We start from the raw sequence: 18,696 nt of genomic DNA on the forward strand, positions 1-18,696 counted from the left end.
GGACCTAAAAGCGGAAGTTACGCAAGGACTCGCGAGCGCCGCGGCGGCCCAGAAAGAATATAGGCCGCTGCGGGGGTAGGGGGCGGGCAGACGGCATTGGAAGGCGCCGGAAGTGGCCGCCCTGAAGAGGGGTGGGAGAGGGGCTTCCGAGGCAGTTCACTTGGCTGTAGCCGGGCGACTCGGTAAGGTGCGTCTGACTCCTTCCCGAGTGCCTGGCTTCGGCCGAACATGGACTTCAGAGAAATTCTGCTGATAGCTTCCAAAGGACAAGGAGTCAACAATGTGCCGGTAAGTGGCAGCTGGGGCGCCGCTGGAGGAGACCCCCGTCCTCAAGTTGGGAGTGTGTGTGGCCCGGAACTTCCAGGCAGCTACCCCCTCTCCTTGTCTTGGGGTTACACTCGGGAATGTGGGGTGAAGCGGGACTGGGACGCGAGGCGGGAGCGTTCCTGTGAGTGGGTTTCGCCGGCTTAGTTTGTTTGCTCTGCAACCCGGGCTTTGCGGCTTGGGTGGAAGCCTGCGAGCGAGCCGTGCCTGGCACTTAGTGGAATGGGGAGCGCTCAGTAGTTTCTGGCTTCGGCGTCAACTTCAGCCCAAAGGTTGAGGACTCGGAAGCGTGGATGTAGTGGAGGTCTAGAGGTTGTAGGGGACTTTGCCTGATAGCCTTTTTGGCTGTTTTTTGTTTTTTTGTTGTTTGTTTTTTTTCCCATCTTCGGATGAAGCGTTGATTTCTAGAACTAGTTCTCGGATTCGTGGCCCCACCCACTCAGCCAGCGGGGTGCTCGAGTTGTCTTACGTTGCAAAGGGGGAGTTTCATCTTTGATGTTGATAAGAGAAGTTTAGCAGCAGCTTCCAGGAAATCCTTGGCCCAGCACTACACTGAGGTGGCTGTGGCTTCCGTTGACTTGTCCAGATTGCAGTCTTTGTTTGAAATTTGGGTTCCGTTTGCTCAGGAGCTGTTTGCCTCTTCGTTAATACGCGGAGATCGGAGGAAAGACAGAATATAAATGCCTAAGTGCGGGAGTGTGCCTGGTTTACGGGCTTGTAGTTGTTTTGCATAGAGTCATTTCTGGATCCTCAGATGGTCCCCACAGCACAGCTGTAAGCAGATAAATTGCGTTGTGATACCTGCGGTTTGAGCACTGAGGTGAAACTCAGCAGCTCTGTTAAAGTCAATTCAGCTGGAATTTATTGAGCTCTCAGTATGTGCTCTGAATTTCCTCGAGTTTTGTATATTCCAGTAGTAATATTTTTTTCCTCTTCTGCCATTTTCCATCTGGCTGGTCCATTTTTTTTTAATCCCTTTGAAAATACTGATGTGAATATAATTAAACAGCTAGTAAAATGTATGTGTATCTCAGTCATCTCCCAGCCCAGGGACTTAGAATAATCATGCCCTGAGCCATGAGCAATGAGCTTTCCCTGCTGAAGCTGTGGTCGCAAACCTTTGAAAACCTGAACAGTAGAATTGGTGTCTGCATCTGTAAATTTCTCAATAAGTCACCGTTGGCTCTGGTAATTACTCATCTTTACATAATTTGATCCATATGTCATTCTAGATCTTCCTGAGTTCCAGTAGAGACCAGAGATAATATTAGCTTTGATGCCCAACAAATGTTCTGTGGAAGGCTCAGAAACTAATCATTTCTCATTCTATAAAAAGCCCATAGTAACTGCCAGGAGGAAAGCACACATAGGATCCTATAAGCAGAAAATTTCAAAATGTATGTGTATTTCAGAATACAGACTTTACCTATTTGTAGATTCACACAGTAAAAAGAAAAATAGTAAATTGGTAAAGTCATTTACAATGGAATATATGAATAAAAGGTATATATTTTATGAATAATGCTTCCCACCCCTCCCCACAAAAACTAGTAAGCCTAGATGTTTGATTTAGTTAGCATTATAATCCTTATCTTTTTACATGGAATTAAAGTCACAAAATAAACTATTCAGGAACCGAACAAGATGATAAGATATGGTTAAATTTAATCCATGATCTTGCTGTAACTTGATTCATCTAAATATTCTATTTACTCTTTTAAGTTTTTTTTATTTGAAAGCAAGATAGACATAAAGAGAGCTTGCCTCGACCTGGTTCACTTCCCAAGTGCCCACGACTAGCTGCTGGAGCTGGAGCCCAAATCCAGGAGCTGGAAACTGAATCCAGGTCTTCTCTGTGGATGGCAGGAACCCAATCACTCCAGCCAGAACTGCTTCCTCCAGGGTTAGCAGGAAGCTGCAGTCAAGGGCGGAGCCTGGTGATAAGGGATGTCTGTGTCTTGAGATGTCTTCATCACTAGGCCTAATCTACTCCTACTTTCATTTTTTTTTTTATCAGTTTAAAGTAATTTGGATGCTTGCAAACATACAGAATGTTAACATAGGCCCATATATTTGCATCCCATATTTAACATATTAATATTTTGCCATCTTTCCTATATTTCTAAAAAAACCTATTTGATGTGATTGAAGTCTCCCAGCTACCTATTACAAAATGTAACAGACATGTTGTACAGTAAAACAGATTATTGGAAAGCAAGTAAAGATAAGTACCTTGGTAAACTACTGTCCAAGTCAAGAGATACTTTAAGTCACAAAGACAGTGTCCACAGACCTTTCCCTGCTGTATATACATCCTGCTCAATATGAACTTGATTGAGTGATGGTCTGGGGACCACGGAGGCTTTGCAGTAACCGACAGCTAGGCTAGATCCCTTCTCTAGTGCTTGTTCCTTTTCCCCTTTGAGCCATCTTCTCTCGGGCCTTCCATTTGGATCCTGTCAGAGCTGGCACTCAGAATTTAGTCTTTGGAGTTCTTAGGTCAGACCTTTGACACAGAAAGGAAATCCAGTGACTAGTGATGATTGAACTGAAACCCAGGGGAGGATGAACTCTAACATCTATGTAGCCACACAGAGCTTTATATTTAGGAGATGTCTGTTGTGTCTGGCTTGAGGTGGTGCAGGTGAATGTTCCTATGTCCCCTTTTTTTTTTTCTTTTTTAAGATTTATTTATTTATATGAAAGGTGGAGTTACAGAGAGTGAGAGACAGAAATCTTCCATCTGCTGGTTCACTCTCAAATGGCTGCAGTGGCCAGAGCTTGGCCAATCCAAAGCCAGGACCCAGGAGCTTTTTCTGGCTCTCCCATGTGGGTGCAGGGGCCCAAGCAGTTGAGCCGTCCTCTCCTGCTTTCCCAGGCATATATTAATAGGGAGCTGGATCAGAAGTGGGATGCTGGCACTGCAGATGGTGGCTTTACTGGCTATGCCACAGCGCGGGCCCTATGACTGTCCCTTATCCAAATTGTTTGAACCAGGACTATTTCAGATACGGAATTTTTTTTCCTGATTTTTAGAATTGTTGGCATACACATAATCATAATCAGATATCTTGGGGATGGGACCCAAGTCCAAAACTGAAATTCATTTATGTTTTAAACATGCCTTATAAAGCTAGTCAAAGATAATTTTATACTTTTTTTTTTAAGTAAGTCTGTCTTGACTGTAGCCTGTGTCACATGAAGTCAGATGTGGACTTTTCCATTTGTGGCAATATGTTAGAATTTGAACAGTTTCAAAGTTTCAGCTTTGGGAGCATTTTCTGGAGTTTTTGGGTTGGGGAAGCTCAACTGGTACTAACATTTCCCTAGTTCTTTTCCTTTTCCTTTTTCAAATAAATTATCTAAAATGTTTGTTAAAACAGAATAGGATTACATCATGCCTAGATATACTAAGCACACACTCATTTCCCAGTAGAAAACTCAATACAAAATAACAGCATATCAAGGTGATGTAACCAGTCATTGTCACTTACTTTGTTTTTATTTAAAAGAGAAAAGATATTTTTGGTAACTTTGCACTTGGTTTTTCTCCTTGGATTCCAGTAGCTAGCAGAAACAAAGTAATTGTCTTGTTTAATAGAATAGTAGATCTTAGAATATGGATTGTTACAGGTTTCATGTAGCTATTTTTGGCTTATGATACAGAAGATGTTAATGGTTTTTATCACAATCAGACTATGAAAATCATCACAAATTACTGAAGTTCTGGTGTGACCCCAAACCCAAAGGTAAATGGTATACCTTTGTGTGGCTACCAGGTCTATAAGGATTTGGGAGTTTCTAGCCCCTTGAGGATAAGAACTACAAGTACTAGAAATGGAGCCCAGGGACTTTGACTGTGATGGCAAATTCAGATATCTTTTTTCTTTTTTTTTTTTTTTTTTTAATTTTTGACAGGCAGAGTGGACAGTGAGAGAGAGAGAGACAGAGAGAAAGGTCTTCCTTTGCCGTTGGTTCACCCTCCAATGGCCGCCACAGCCAGTGCGCTGCGGCCGGCACATCGCGCTGATCCGATGGCAGGAGCCAGGTGCTTCTCCTGGTCTCCCATGGGGTGCAGGGCCCAAGTACTTGGGCCATCCTCCACTGCACTCCCTGGCCTGGAAGAGGGGCAACCGGGACAGAATCCGGCGCCCCAACCGGGACTAGAACCCGGTGTGCCAGCGCCGCAAAATTCAGATATCTTTAAGAGCTGGGTAGATACTGCAATATAAAATTTTAAAGTAGTCTATGTAAAAAGAAGCCTACAATTTGTATGGACCAACAAAAGTTTCTGCAAACATTTTTCAGATATTTGATCTCTAGTGTACTATAAATGAATTGCTCCTTACTTTTGGATCTGAAGATGGCTTGTCCAATGGCAGGGGAAGTTTTGGGTCTCTAGCCTAGAAGAGTACTTCCCAACCACTATTCTAGGGAGAGGGTTTTTTTTTAAAGATTTATTTGGAAGAGTTACGAAGGAGAGAAGCAGAGAGAAAGGAGGTGGGGGGGAGTATTTTTTGAAATACCATCTGCTGATTCACTCCCCTGATGGCCGGCCAGGGCTGAGTCAGGCCAAAGCTAGGAGTCAGGAGCTTCATCTGGGTCTCCCATGTTAGTGCAGGGACCCAAACACTTGAACCATCTTTTGCTGCTTTGCCAGGCTATAATAGGGGGCTAACTTGGAAGTGGAGCAGCCTGGACTTGAAATAGCACCCATATGGGATGACAGCTTCACAGGTGCACCAGCCCGAGAGAGGGTCTTTTAGAAACTATCTCCACAGGGATTCTGTTATTTCTCTTCCCCATCCCTACTTAGAGAATCTCTTTCTAGATAATAATGATAACAAAATAACACAGTGTTTAAACTGTGCCAGATACTGCTCTACTAAGCACTTTATGTATTAATCACCATAATAACCATTCAAGGGAGGTTATTTTACAGATGAGGAAACAGGCCCAGAGAGGTGAAGAAACTTGCCCAGTACCACACAGCTAATTAGTGGTAGGGCTAGTAATAGCAGAGTAGTAAATCTAATCCAGGCCAATGGGCTTCGGGGTTCTCGCTCATAATCACAACCCTGTGCTGAATGAGAAAAGTGTTTTGAAGATGGAATGGTGAGAAAGCTTGTCATCTGTACAGCCTGAGCTCCAACTGCAGTCTGATATAACTTTGGACAATAGCTATTTTTTAATGACATTTCCAGTGTAATTAAACTCTGATAGGTCAGAAGTTTAAAGAGCAAACCAACAGCATTTAGAAATTGGTAGGTAGATATTGACAGCCTGTTTTAGGAGAATGCCAGCATGATTAACAGAAATGGAGGATAAGGGGGAATGAAATAGGAAGTTCAGTTGTAGACCTGTTTGAGGTAATGGTATTATATCCAAGAGGAAGGTGGAAATTAGGGAATGTTGCTTAAGATTGAGATTAAAGAGCTAGCAATGAAAATGTTGGAGTTAAATTAGAAATAAGACATTGTAGTGAGAACACATTTGGACCTGAGTCAGGATCCCTGGATTCTAATTTGTACTCTGCTGCAAACTATGTTAAGTCATTGCCAGTCAGTAAACAGTTGTCCTGAGCTACTTCTAGAGAGTCTCTGAAGTACTTATCTGATATTTCAGTTTATAATCAGGTATTGTTTGGTAAATGCAATAACAATAAATTTTACATTAAGCTCCCATGGCAACCATGAATAGCATGCTTTGGAATTTTTTATTCATTCTTATACATTTAGCCCCCCAGCTAAGCAAGCTGAATACAAACCATAGATTTTCCAGGCCTATACTCATTCCTTAACTGTGATGATTGTGGCAAAAGATAGACTGCTGCGTAAGAAGCCAGCATCTCATATTGGAGTGCCAGCTTAAAATACCGGCTACTCCACTTCAGATCCGACTCCTTGCTTATACACCTGGGAAGGCAGCAGAAAATGGCTCCAAGTGCTAGGGCCTGTGCCACCCATGTGGGAGAGCTGGCTACAATTCCTGGTTTTGGGCCTTGGCCTGGCCCACACTTGGCTTTTGCAACCATTTCAGAAGTGAACCAGCAGATTGACTCTCTCTCTCTTGCTTTCACTGTCCTGCTCTCTCTTGCTGTTTTAAAATAAATATTATTTAAAAAATTTTTTTAAATTGCAGTGATAAAGTTAAGAATTGATATTTCGATATTTATAACTCCTAATTTGAATAAAAACAAATCCTTATATAAAACCAGGAAATTTATATTTCTTTTCTTTTTTATTTTTTTTTTTATTTTTATTTTTTGACAGGCAGAGTGGACAGTGAGAGAGAGACAGAGAAAGGTCTTCCTTTTGCCGTTGGTTCACTCTCCAATGGCCGCTGCGGGCGGCGCACTGCGGCTGGCACACCGCGCTGATCCGAAGGCAGGAGCCAGGTGCTTCTCCTGGTCTCCCATGTGGGTGCAGGGCCCAAGCACTTGGGCCATCCTCCACTGCACTCCCTGGCCACAGCAGAGAGCTGGCCTGGAAGAGGGGCAACCGGGACAGAATCCGGTGCCCCGACCGGGACTAGAACCCCGTGTGCTGGCGCCGCAAGGCGGAGGATTAGCCTAGTGAGCCGTGGCGCCGGCCTATATTTCTTATAATTACAACAATGTGCTATCTCCTGAGTAAATACTAGCTTTCAAGGAAAGATCGATTATTGATTTCAGCATAACACATGAAGTCCTCTCAAAAAGTTCATGGAAAATGAAATTGAAAGCTAAGTTTATTGAGGCTGGTGCTGTGGTGTAGTGGGGTAAGCCTCTGCCTGCGGTGCTGGCATTCCATGAGTGCTGGTTCCTGCCCTGGCTGCTCCACTTCCGATCTAGCTTCCTGCTAATACTCCTGGGTAAGCAGAGGATAGCCCAAGTAGGAGACCCAGATGCAGCTCTTGGATTCTAGCTTCAGCCTTGCCCAGTCCTGGCCATTGTAGCCATTTCGGGAGTGAACCAGCGGATGGAAGACTCTCCCTCTCCCTCTCCCTCTCCCTCTCCCTCTCCCTCTCCTCTTCTCCCTCTCCTCCTCTCCCTCTCCTCCTCTCCCTCTCCTCCTCTCCCTCTCCTCCTCTCCCTCTCCTCCTCTCCCTCTCCTCCTCTCCCTCTCCTCCTCTCCCTCTCCTCCTCTCCCTCTCCTCCTCTCCCTCTCCTCCTCTCCCTCTCCTCCTCTCCCTCTCCTCCTCTCCCTCTCCTCCTCTCCCTCTCCTCCTCTCCCTCTCCCTCTCCCTCTCCTCCTCTCCCTCTCCCTCTCCCCCTCTCCCTCTCCCTCTCCCTCTCCCTCTCCCCCCCCCCTCTAACTCTAACTCTCTCTTTTAAAAATATAGATTTTTTTAAAAAAATAAAAAGTTTATTTTGGAGCAAAAACTTGGAAAGCCATGTATTTGAGGTGTTTTCAGAGGATTTATAGAAAATGTATGTTATGAAAAAAGTGTACACAGTTTTCAAAAATTTTTCTGCACCAAAATAAACTTTTTTGCTTAGTTCCCATTGTTCCACAAAATTTTTTGAAATACCATGTTTATTGAACATATACTTCCAGACTGAAAGTTCTTGGTTTTTTAAATAAAATTTTTTTTAGATTTTAAAAAATTATGACACTATACTTTCCTTCTTCCTAACTTTTCTAGCTGCAATTTGCAGTTGTGTGTGTGTGTGTATAGAATGTCTCCAGCAGATAACTTGCAAGGAGGGAAAGAGCATATTTGGGACCGTGGAGTCTGCCTTCTTCTGGGTGGCTGCCCTGGTCCTTGGTAGGATAGTGACTGTCCAGCTTTGAGCAGCCCATACCTAATTTTGTTCTGGTAACTGCAGTATAGTTTCAATGCAGGGAACACTTTTAAAGTGGCTTGATATTTTCTTGTTCGATTGGCTTTAGAATTACAAATCTTGGCAAAATCTCTTAACTGTATTTCAGTGGCATAAGTGTCACTATTGTGGATCATTCATTGGGGTCCAGCAGAACGACTGAGTTAGTTCACAGTATAATAAAATGGATATGCTTAGGATAAAAGAAACTCTTGTCCAGCTGTTTTTCATGTAATTCAAACAATGAAGCAGCCTGGTGTCTTGAATCAGATTCAGAATTGATGGGTGCATCTTGATCTGCTGCTGCTAGAGCTAAATATGACCATCTGACACAGGGAGAAGTGCCAAATAGTTCTGCCTTACTAAATAGAATGCAATTTTAATCCTAGCCCGAGGCTTTTTTTTTCTTTCATACATGATTGCCTATTGGGTTACCTCTGTGGGGTGGCAGAGCAGCCTTACAAGATATTCTGATACAATAAATCTTTTGATATCAGGATGATTGCTACCTGCCTTCGTAAGGTCTAACCTGCTCAGTGTTAAGCTCATATACCCAAGAGAAATGAAAATATGCATTCCCATAAAACAGCCAAAAAGAGACAGTATGGATGTGCATTTGATGAATAAATATGTAGTATATCTATACAGTGTAGTATATCTGTTCACCTTACAGAAGAGTGGCATACTGATACATGCTACAAACACGAACCTTGAAAACATTGTACTAAGTGAAAGAAGCTAGATACAAAAAGCTACTGTATCAGTCAGTGTTCTCCAGAGAAACAGAACCAGCAGGATTGATTTTAGGATATTGATTGTGAGGGCTGGACAGTTTGAAATTTGTAGGGCAGACTTAGATGCTGGCAAATCAGGCGGAAGTGATGCTGTAGGCTTCAGGTAGAATGCCTTCTTCCCCGAGAAACCTCAATTTTTGTTCAAGGCCTTCAACTGAATGGATGAGATCCACTCACATTATGAAGGGTAATTTTTATCCCAAAGTCAACAGATTATAGATGTTAACCACATCTACAGAATACCTTCACAGCAATGCCTCAATCCATGTTTGATGAAATAGCTAGGTACCATAGCCTAGCCTAGTTGACACATAAAATTAACTGTTACAGACACATACTTTCTGATTTATCTGAAATTCCAGAATGGGCAATTCTGTAGAGACAGGAAGCAGATTGGTGGTTGCCAAGAGCTGAGGGGAGAGAGGTATGGCTAGTGACTGCAGGGGAATTATTTTAGGGTGTGATAAATGTTTGGAAATCAGATCATGGTGATGATTGTAGAGTTACTAAAATAATTGACTTGTATATCAAAGGGAGGGATTTTATGATACATGAATTATATCTTAAAGATACTTTTCTAAAAAGAGACGATGATCTATGGTGATCCAGCTTTTCGTTTTTCTTTTCTTCTTTTTTTTTTTTTATGATTTCTAAGTTGTTACACAAACTTTACCTAAGAGAATTTTAATATTCGTTGGGTATCTGTGCCTTAAAGTATATTTTCAAGCTTCAGAAATAACAAAAAATTCCTATTAATTATGGCTTCATTTGTCAAATAAGATTAAGGTTAAGGTTAAGCCTCATCAAAGCAGTGTTGACCTTGCCCTACTGCTTGTTTTTTAAATTGTCTCCTAGCTTATCCACAAAGTAGACACATTATAGATACATTGTATTCCTTCTGTATTATAGGGACAGGACAAGAACTATGAAGTTTGGGGTTAAATGTGAGGCCACATAACATTAGAGGCTTGTTTTGATTTTTTGTTTTTTTAATGGCTGAATTTGAAATTGCATGTGAATTGATGAGAACAGGCATGTATACTTGGAAAAAAGCTAAAAAGTAGTTCTTTTTTTTTTTTTTAAGATTTTTTATTTATTTATTTGAGAGGTAGAGTTACAGACTGAGAGGGAGAGACAGAAAGGTCTTCCATCTGCTGGTTCACTCCCCAAATTGTTGCAACAGCCAGAGCTGTGCTGATCCGAAGCCAGGAGCCAGGAGCTTCTTCCAGGTCTCCCACATGGATGCAGGAGCCCAACCACTTGGGCCATCTTCCACTGCTTTCCCAGGCCATAGTGGAGAGCTGGATTGGAAGATGAGCAGCCGGGACTAGAACCAGTGTCCATATGGGATGCCAGTACTGCAGGCAGAGGATTAACCTACTGCACCATGGCGCCGTCCCCTCAATATTTCTTAAAGAATAGTAAATATAGGCCTCGCTGGACCACGATTTTAGGTGATACACAAATACTTTTTAGTTTAATAGTTTTATATTTTGATATGAATTGAAAATTTTAACTAGGTTTTCAAGCCAAAGTCATTTCATGTGTAGTAGTCTTGAGATAAAGCTGCAATACTAGGTCATGCTGTTAGGTTTATATTTTTTTAAAATATTTATTTATTTATTTGAAAGTTAGAGTTACACAGAGAAGGAGAAGCAGAAAGAGAGGTCTTCCATTCACTGGTTCACTCCCCAGTTGGCCACAGTGGCCGGAGCTGCGCTGATCTGAAGCCAGGAGCCCGGAGCTTCTTCCACGTCTCCCACACAGGTGCAGGGGCCCAATGGCTTGGGCCATCCTCCACTGCTTTCCCAGGCCACAGCAGAGAGATGGATCAGAAGTTAGTAGCTAAGACTCGAACTGACGCCCTTATGGGATACTGGCACTGCAGGCAGCAGCTTTACCCACTATGCCACAATGCTGGGCCCAGTCTTACATATTTTTAAAAATTAGTAAATAATCATAGTCATGATGGCCTTTCTGCAATTTAATTGTGAGCTTTTTGTGGATAAGGGCTGGGTTTTAGGTCTTTTCCGGGAAATGAGGGCAATTATATATATATATCTAGATAGATTAGCAGTATTCTCAGTCTTTTTTTCCCTCTTCCTTTTTTTCTCCTTTCTTCCTCTCTTCCTTTCTTTCTTTCACAGGCAGAGTGGATAGTGAGAGAGACAGAAAGAAAGGTCTTCCTTTTGCCGTTGGTTCACCCTCCAATGGCCGCCACGGCTGGCATGCTGCGGCCGGCACACCGCGCTGATCCGAAGGCAGGAGCCAGGTGCTTCTCCTGGTCTCCCATGGGGTGCAGGGCCCAAGCACTTGGGCCATCCTCCACTGCTTTCCCAGGCCACAGCAGAGAGCTGGCCTGGAAGAGGGGCAACTGGGAAAGAATCTGGTGCCCCGACCTGGACTAGAACCCAGTGTGCCGGCGCTGCTAGGTGGAGGATTAGCCTATTGAGCCGCGGCGCCGGCCCTTTTTTTTCTCCTTTAAATATTGGGTCCCTATCCACTGTGGAGACAATCTACAATCAAAGATATGTACTCATTGAAGAGCCTCATTGTATTCCAGCTAAGGTGACAGGGAAAGAACTCTGGTACTATCTTGGGATTTCTGTTGGGGATGCATCAGTTCTGAGCATTGCAATCATACAGGATTTTCAAGTTGGATTAGTGCCTGCTCCTTTGGCCAGCTGCTTCATTGGTAGAGTAATTTAATTGGAACTTTCAGCCTGTTTCAAGATACTTTGTATTTGTCAGCCTTATAATAATCACAGATTCTTGGATTTCCTCCAAGAATTTCATATTTATTTGGGGAATACTTTTTTGGTTCCTATTTTGCTCACTTTATTCTCGTAGGTTAGTGTTTCTTTTTCTGCTAAGACAGCAGTAAGTTCAGTAGGTAAGAGTGGCATCTGCCTAACAGACAAAAGAAGGGAGGACGCTTTAAAAATCCTGGCCTATACATTGGAGGGTGAACCAATGGCAAAAGGAAGACCTTTCTCTCTGTCTCTCTCTCTCACTGTCCACTCTGCCTGTCAAAAAAAAAAAAAAAATCCTGGCCTATAAATTTAATGTGGAATGGTCTTAGAAATGAATCATCTCTGGCCGGCGCCGCGGCTCACTAGGCTAATCCTCCGCCTTGTGGTGCCGGCACACCGGGTTCTAGTCCCAGTCAGGGTGCCGGATTCTGTCCCAGTTGCCCCTCTTCCAGGCCAGCTCTCTGCTGTGGCCAGGGAGTGCAGTGGAGGATGGCCCAAGTGCTTGGGCCCTGCACCCCATGGGAGACCAGGAGAAGCACCTGGCTCCTGCCTTCGGATCAGTGCGGTGCGCTGGCCGCAGTGCACCAGCCGTGGCGGCCATTGGAGGGTGAACCAACGGCAAAAGGAAGACCTTTCTCTCTGTCTCTCTCTCACTGTCCACTCTGCCTGTCAAAAAAATAAAAAATAAAAAATAAAAAGAAATGAATCATCCCTGGTCTGAATTAACAGCTCTGTGCTTACCATACTTTTCTAATAGATACTTATAAAATGGAAACCAAAGTTCAAATAAATGCTATCTCTGCCAGGATAATACTAGCACTTTTTTGAAGGATATAAAAGAATTTGTGTGACAAATTGATTTTAATGAACATAAGAGCAACAGTTAAAATTTAGAGACAGTTAGGCCCTTGGTGCTTAGATTTCTATGAAGAATGTTTTAGCTAGGGTTTGCTCCTAGCCTTTGCCTGTGGTCAAGTTAAAATATCAATTTTTTTTTTATCTAAGCAAAAAACCCATATAGCCTTGAGTCCTAACTAAAACGTGGTAGTCAGGAGAGAAAACAGTTGTAAGACATTTTTCTTTCTTAAAAAAAAAAGAAGTGTTTCTTTTATTTGAGAGAGAGAGAAGAGAGTGAGAGAGAGGCATTTGTTGGCTAGCTCACTCCATAGATGTCCACCATTGCTGAGGATTGGTCAGGCTAAAACAAGGAGCCAGAAAATTAATCCAGGTCTTCCATATTTGTGTGGCAGGGACTCAACTGCTTGAATCATCATGTACTGCCTCCTAGGGTGCACATTAGCAGGCAAGTGAAATTGGGATTGGAGCCAGGATGCAAACCCAGGTACTTTGACATGGAATACTGGCATCTTAACCACTATGCCAAATGCCTGCCTGTTTTCCCTTGTTTGTTTGAAAAGCTGGACTTTGAAATGCGTAGTTCTGAGAGCTTAATTTTTTCACCAAAACTTTAAAACATACCCAAATAATTCACTTTTTTTTTTTAAAGATTTGTTTATTTATTTGAAATAATTACAGAGAGAGGTCTTGCATCCGCTAGTTCACTCCTCAAATGGCTGCAACAGCTGGAGCTGAACCGATCCGAAGAAGTCAGGAGCCAGGAGCTTCTTCCGGGTCTCCCACGTTGGTGCAGAGGCCCAAGGACCTTGACCATCTTGTACTGCTTTTCTAGGCCACAGCAGAGAGCTGGACCAGAAGTGGAGTAGCCGGGTCCAGAACTGGTACCCATATGGAAAGCTGGCACCTCAGGCCGGGGCTTTAACCCCCTGCACCACAGCGCCAGCCCCAATCCAGTCTTTTGTAAGAGGTGATTTTTTTGTTTTAGTAGCCTAATCCAGTTACCTTTTTTGAAAAGTTGCTTGAAGACACAAGCAATTCTTTGAATTGTTGATTAATGCATCAGTTGGGATATCACACAAAAACTGTACTTAAAATCATCCATGCATAATTAATACTGAGCCTTAAATTTCATAGCTAAATTTTAATATGTGTTTATGATCTTTCAGTTTCTTGATTATTCAGAATGAGTTTTTCAGTCAGTATTTAAACCTATAAATGGCTTGGCACGGTCCCTTATACGAAATGGGCTAACTCAGTCAGTCTGTGTGTCTATTTAAAAGAGAAAGTGTTCCCATCAGCTGGTTCACTTTCCAAATGGCCAGCTGGCTGCTCAGGGCAGGGCCAAAACCAGGAGCAAGGAACTGTATCCAGGTCTCTCACAGGGGTGGGGGAACTCAATTACATGAATAATTACTTTTGCATTAGCAGGCTCCAAACCCAGGCACTTAACTGTCAGGCCAGACACCTGTGACTGTATTTTTTAAGTTAAAAGACTTATGATGTTTACTCTGTTTATTTTTAGAAAAGATATAGTTTGGCTGTGGGACCTCCCAAAAAAGATCCAAAAGTTAAAGGTGTCCAATCAGAAGCTGTACAAGCTTTTCTTAGGAGGAAAGAAGAGGAACTCAGACAAAAAGGTATGTACCTATAGATTTATTTTCAGTTTTAAAGTCTTCTGCCTTCTCATCTAGCTTGTACTTAACTAGTGAATGTCTATAAAAACATAATAGGCCAATAGGTTTGGGATGTGTGTGAAGGTTGGGGAGGAATTTGACTGTTGTTGGCTTTACATATGTTCTTGTGTTTGTCTTTTTGTATAGAAGTTTTTTTTATTCTCTTTTAGATTAAGAGCTTTTTAGGAGTTAGTGACCATGCCTTCTAATTGGCCATAATAGAACTCCGTTACTTGTTCTGAAATGGTTTCTACCTATTTTGTAATTTTTTTAATTAATAAAGGAATGCTATCTAAATAGTTTAAAAATGATTATTTTTTTATTTTTAAAGATTATTTATTTGGAAGGCAGAGTTAGAAAAAGGGAGAAATGGAGAGAGACTTTCCATCTGTTGGTTCATTCCCCAATGGCCGCAGTGGTCAGGGCTGGGTCAAGTTGAAATGAGGAGCCCGGGAGCTTCTTCTGGGTCTCTCATGTGGGTTCAGGGGCCCAAGTACTTGGGCCATCCTCCACTGCTTTCCCAGGCCATAGCAGAGAGCTGGATCATAAGTGTAGCAGCCAGATCTCAAAGCAGTGCCCATATGGGAAGCCACCTTCACAGGCAGCGGCTTTACCCGCTATTCCACAATGCCCGCCCTATGGATAATTTTTATTATTTTTTAAGGTTAATTTATTTATTTGAAAGGCAGAGTTAAAGACACAGAGGGAGAGACAGATCTCTCTGGTTCACTCCCCAGTGGCCACAACAGCCAGTGCTGGACTGTTCTGAAGCCAGGAGCCAGGATCTTTTTCCATGTCTCCCACATGGGTGCAGGGACCCAAGTACTTGGGCCATCCTCTTGTGCTTTCCCAGGCACATTAGCAGAGAGTTGGATCAGAAGTGGAGCAGCCAGGACTCGAACCGGTGCCCATATGGGATGCCGGCATCACAGGGGGCGGCTTTAAATTGGTAAGGTCAAGAAGTAATCTTACTTTGACAAATAAACTGATTAAATTTAGTTTAAATGTTCATTGATTCATGAAACAACTGTCAGGTGATTGTAACTGTTCTCTAAACTTGGTGTATTTTTTTGGTATGAGTTATTTTCTATATTTAAATGTGTAAATAAGACTCCCACTTGATTCTTCCTAAAAACCCATAATATGTGACCCATTCATTACATAAAAATGACTCAGTCGATATTTGCTCAAATAACTTTTCATCTGATTCCTGGATGTCTGCAAACTGTAACGTGAACATTGATTTTGGCCACCTGCTGATTTCAGATGAACACACTACTCTCTGGAGATAGTGAAATGATTTTGTTTTGTCTCTTTTAGCCTTAGAAGAGAAAAGGAGAAAGGAAGAACTAGTGAAAAAGCGAATTGAGCTCAAACATGACAAGAAAGCAAGAGCTATGGCCAAGAGGACAAAGGATAATTTCCATGGTTACAATGGGATTCCTGTTGAGGAAAAGTCAAAGAAGAGGCAAGCAATGGAGACCCACACCAGCCAGACAGCAGACCACGAGTATGAGATGGAAGAGGAGGATGAATTCTTAGAATACAATCAAGCAGAGCCAGAGCAGGAGTATGAGGAAGAACAAAAGCCTCCCAAAGTTGAAAGCAAACCAAAGGCCCCCCTTAAAAGTGCCCCACCACCCATGAACTTCACTGATCTACTCAGGCTGGCTGAGAAAAAGCAGTTTGAACCGGTGGAGATCAAGATAGTAAAGAAAGTAGAAGAGCGACCTATGACTGCAGAAGAACTTAGGGAGCGAGAATTCCTTGAGCGAAAGCATAGGAAAAAGAAACCTGAGACAGATGTGAAACTACCTCCAACTGTGTCCAAAAAGGCACCTTCTCAGAAAGAGAGTGTGAGCACAAAACTTAGCAAAGGTTCTGCGGACAGGCACCCTTCTTCAAAGGGAATGCCGCTTCCTCAGGCTGAGAAGAAATCCAGACCCAGCACGGCCAGTGAGAAACACTTAGTTTTGTCTTCATCCAAATCCATGCCAGGAGAGAGGACCAAGACAGGATCTGGCAATAGCTCCCAACCCTCACTTCGTGAAGGCCATAACAGACCTGTTTTTAATGGGGCTGCAAAGTCCCACTCGAGCACATATTCACCAACTGTCCCAAAGACTTCTGCCAGTGGGACTCAGAAACCTGCTACTGAGCACAAAGCCAAAAAATCTCCTTCCCATCCTAGCCATTCCAGACCTGCATCCATGGGCTCCCCACACAATAAGGTGAAGAGTCCAGGTGTCAGGCAGCCAGGCAGCAGCTCCAGTTCAGCCCCTGGACGACCCAGCCCAGGGACTCCTCGACCCACAGTCAATTCTGGCCCGGTGCCCAGGCGCCAGAATGGCAGCTCCAGCTCAGGACCTGAGCGATCAGTCAGTGGGACCAAGAAACCAGCCAGTGACTCAAAACCCTCTGGGCGGACAGTCAGTGGTGCAGGTGGCCCTGGACGACCTGCAAATACTGCAAATGGCCCTGGGCGACCCATCAGCAGCTCAGGTAGTGCTGGTAGACCTATGGTCAGTTCTGGAGGCCCTGGGCGGCCTATGAGCAGTCCACATGATCTTCGACGGCCAGTGAGTGGCTCAGGTCCCCCTGGGCGGTCAGTCAGTGGCCCTGGACGATCCATAAGTAGCTCAGTTCCAGCTGGACGGACTGTCAGTAGTTCAGGCCCTGGAAGACCAATGAGCAACTTGGCACCTGGGCGAACAGTTGGTAGCTCAGGTCCACCTGTAAAGCCCAAGTGCACTGTTGTCTCAGAAACAATTTCTTCCAAGAATATTATTAGCCGGCCCATCAATGGACAGATGAATGGAATGAAGCCATCCCTAACTGGCTACAGATCTGCCCAAGGTAAAATTGCCCTTCACTCTATAAATAAAGAGTATGTATTTGTCACTAGGAAATTGGGAAGAATACTTTCTGTTTTATATAACCAAGGACCCTATTGAACCCTTTCATGTTCTCCTTAATGTACTCTATCTAGTGTTGATAGAATCCTGATGATTGCCCTGTGGCTGAGTGTACCTTTATTATTTGTGGCTTGAAAATTTGTTTAGAAGAGACTTACTAGGGTCCTGTCATTACCCCTGCAGTGTCCCCAAGAACATTAAACATAACTTTGTGATTGTGAGACAGGGTGAATGTACATGTCGTACATGGTTCAATGAGTCAATTATTCTTCACCTCTTTTTTTTTTTTTTTTTTTTTTTTTTGACAGAGTTAGAGACAGAGAGAAAGGTCTTCCTTTTCTGTTGGTTCACCCCGCAAATGGCTGCTACGGCTGGCGCACTGCGCCGATCCGAAGCCAGGAGCCAGGTGCTTCTCCTGGTCTCCCACGCGGGTGCAGGGCCCAAGCACTTGGGCCATCCTCCACTGCGTTACCGGCCACAGCAGAGAGCTGGACTGGAAGAGGAGCAACCGGGACTAGAACCCGGGGTGCTGGCACCACAGGCAGAGGATTAGCCAAGTGAGCCGTGGCGCCAGCCTATTCTTTACCTTTTTATGAGGACTAAAAAGAATGGCCTTCAGAGTGCAATTTTAAGCTTGAAGCCTTTTGGGACATTCTTCATTCAACAAATATTTGTTAAGTACTATTATGTGTCAAGAGCTATTTTAGACTGTTCTTGTGTTTCTGTCCCTTTTAATGGATAGAATCAAGGTCCTGCCTACTGGTCCTTAAGGAATCTACTATCCCAAGGTACAGTAGGCTCATTGGTGGTGCCTGCTAGCTGCTAGGTTTTGGTTGCTTTATGATAAAAAGTATTCATTAAAGCACTTTGCTAGGCATCATGGAGAACGTAAGAGAAAATCACTGATGGATTCCTTGCTTTAAATTTCCTAGTTGATTTTCAATTAAGGGCAATTTTGCCACCAAAGGTGACATTTGGCAGTGTCTAGAAACATGATTATCACAACTGGGACAGGAAACACTACTGGCATCTACCGTGTAGAGGATGCTGCTACCAAACAATGTATGAGATTGGCTGCACAACAAAGAATTACCTGGCCCAAAATGTCATAGTGCTGAGATTGAAAGACTGAGCTAGGGAGACAAGCCATGCATATTAAAAATAACTTAGAACAAAAGGAGAGTCTGTAATCAAACTTGAAAGTAGTTGTTCCCAGATGCTGTTCTATTGATCAGTGCTTGTCTTGTGCTAGGTTTTTAATCAATCTTTTGGCTAAATGACAAAAATAAGGATAATGTAGTGAATTTTTCTTATGGTCAAGCTTACTCATTTTGATCAAGTATCCACAGTTCTGAGAATCTCATACTTAAAATTTTATAATGTAATCTGGTGTTAGTAGGTAATAGGGTGCTACTTTTGGAGTCTTTAAAATTAAAAGTTAATGGCTATATGAAAGTTTGTGGATTTTATTTTATTTAGAAATTTTATTGATCTTTTAAACCCAGAAGTGTGGGTACTACTAAGCTAGAAAATGTAAGAAGACATTGCCAGTAAGCCCTGGGATAAACAGGAGTT

At 43.1% G+C, this 18,696-nt stretch overlaps 1 protein-coding gene across 1 annotated transcript in view; it reads left to right on the forward strand.

Annotated features, from left to right (window-relative positions):
- SPTY2D1 (SPT2 chromatin protein domain containing 1) overlaps positions 1-18,696 on the forward strand; it is a 25,463-nt gene continuing 6,767 nt past the window's right edge. Inside the window, exons 1-3 of the mRNA XM_002721371.6 lie at positions 1-288; positions 14,056-14,170; positions 15,527-17,062. Coding sequence (XP_002721417.3) covers positions 229-288; positions 14,056-14,170; positions 15,527-17,062 — 1,711 coding nt within the window. The 5' untranslated portion in view covers positions 1-228. The remainder of the gene's footprint in view (positions 289-14,055; positions 14,171-15,526; positions 17,063-18,696) is intronic.

The sequence above is a fragment of the Oryctolagus cuniculus genome, chromosome 1 (genome assembly GCF_051225735.1).
Source record: "Oryctolagus cuniculus isolate XC-2025 breed Fujian yellow rabbit chromosome 1, ASM5122573v1, whole genome shotgun sequence".
In the NCBI taxonomy this organism is placed as follows: Eukaryota; Metazoa; Chordata; class Mammalia; order Lagomorpha; family Leporidae; genus Oryctolagus; species Oryctolagus cuniculus.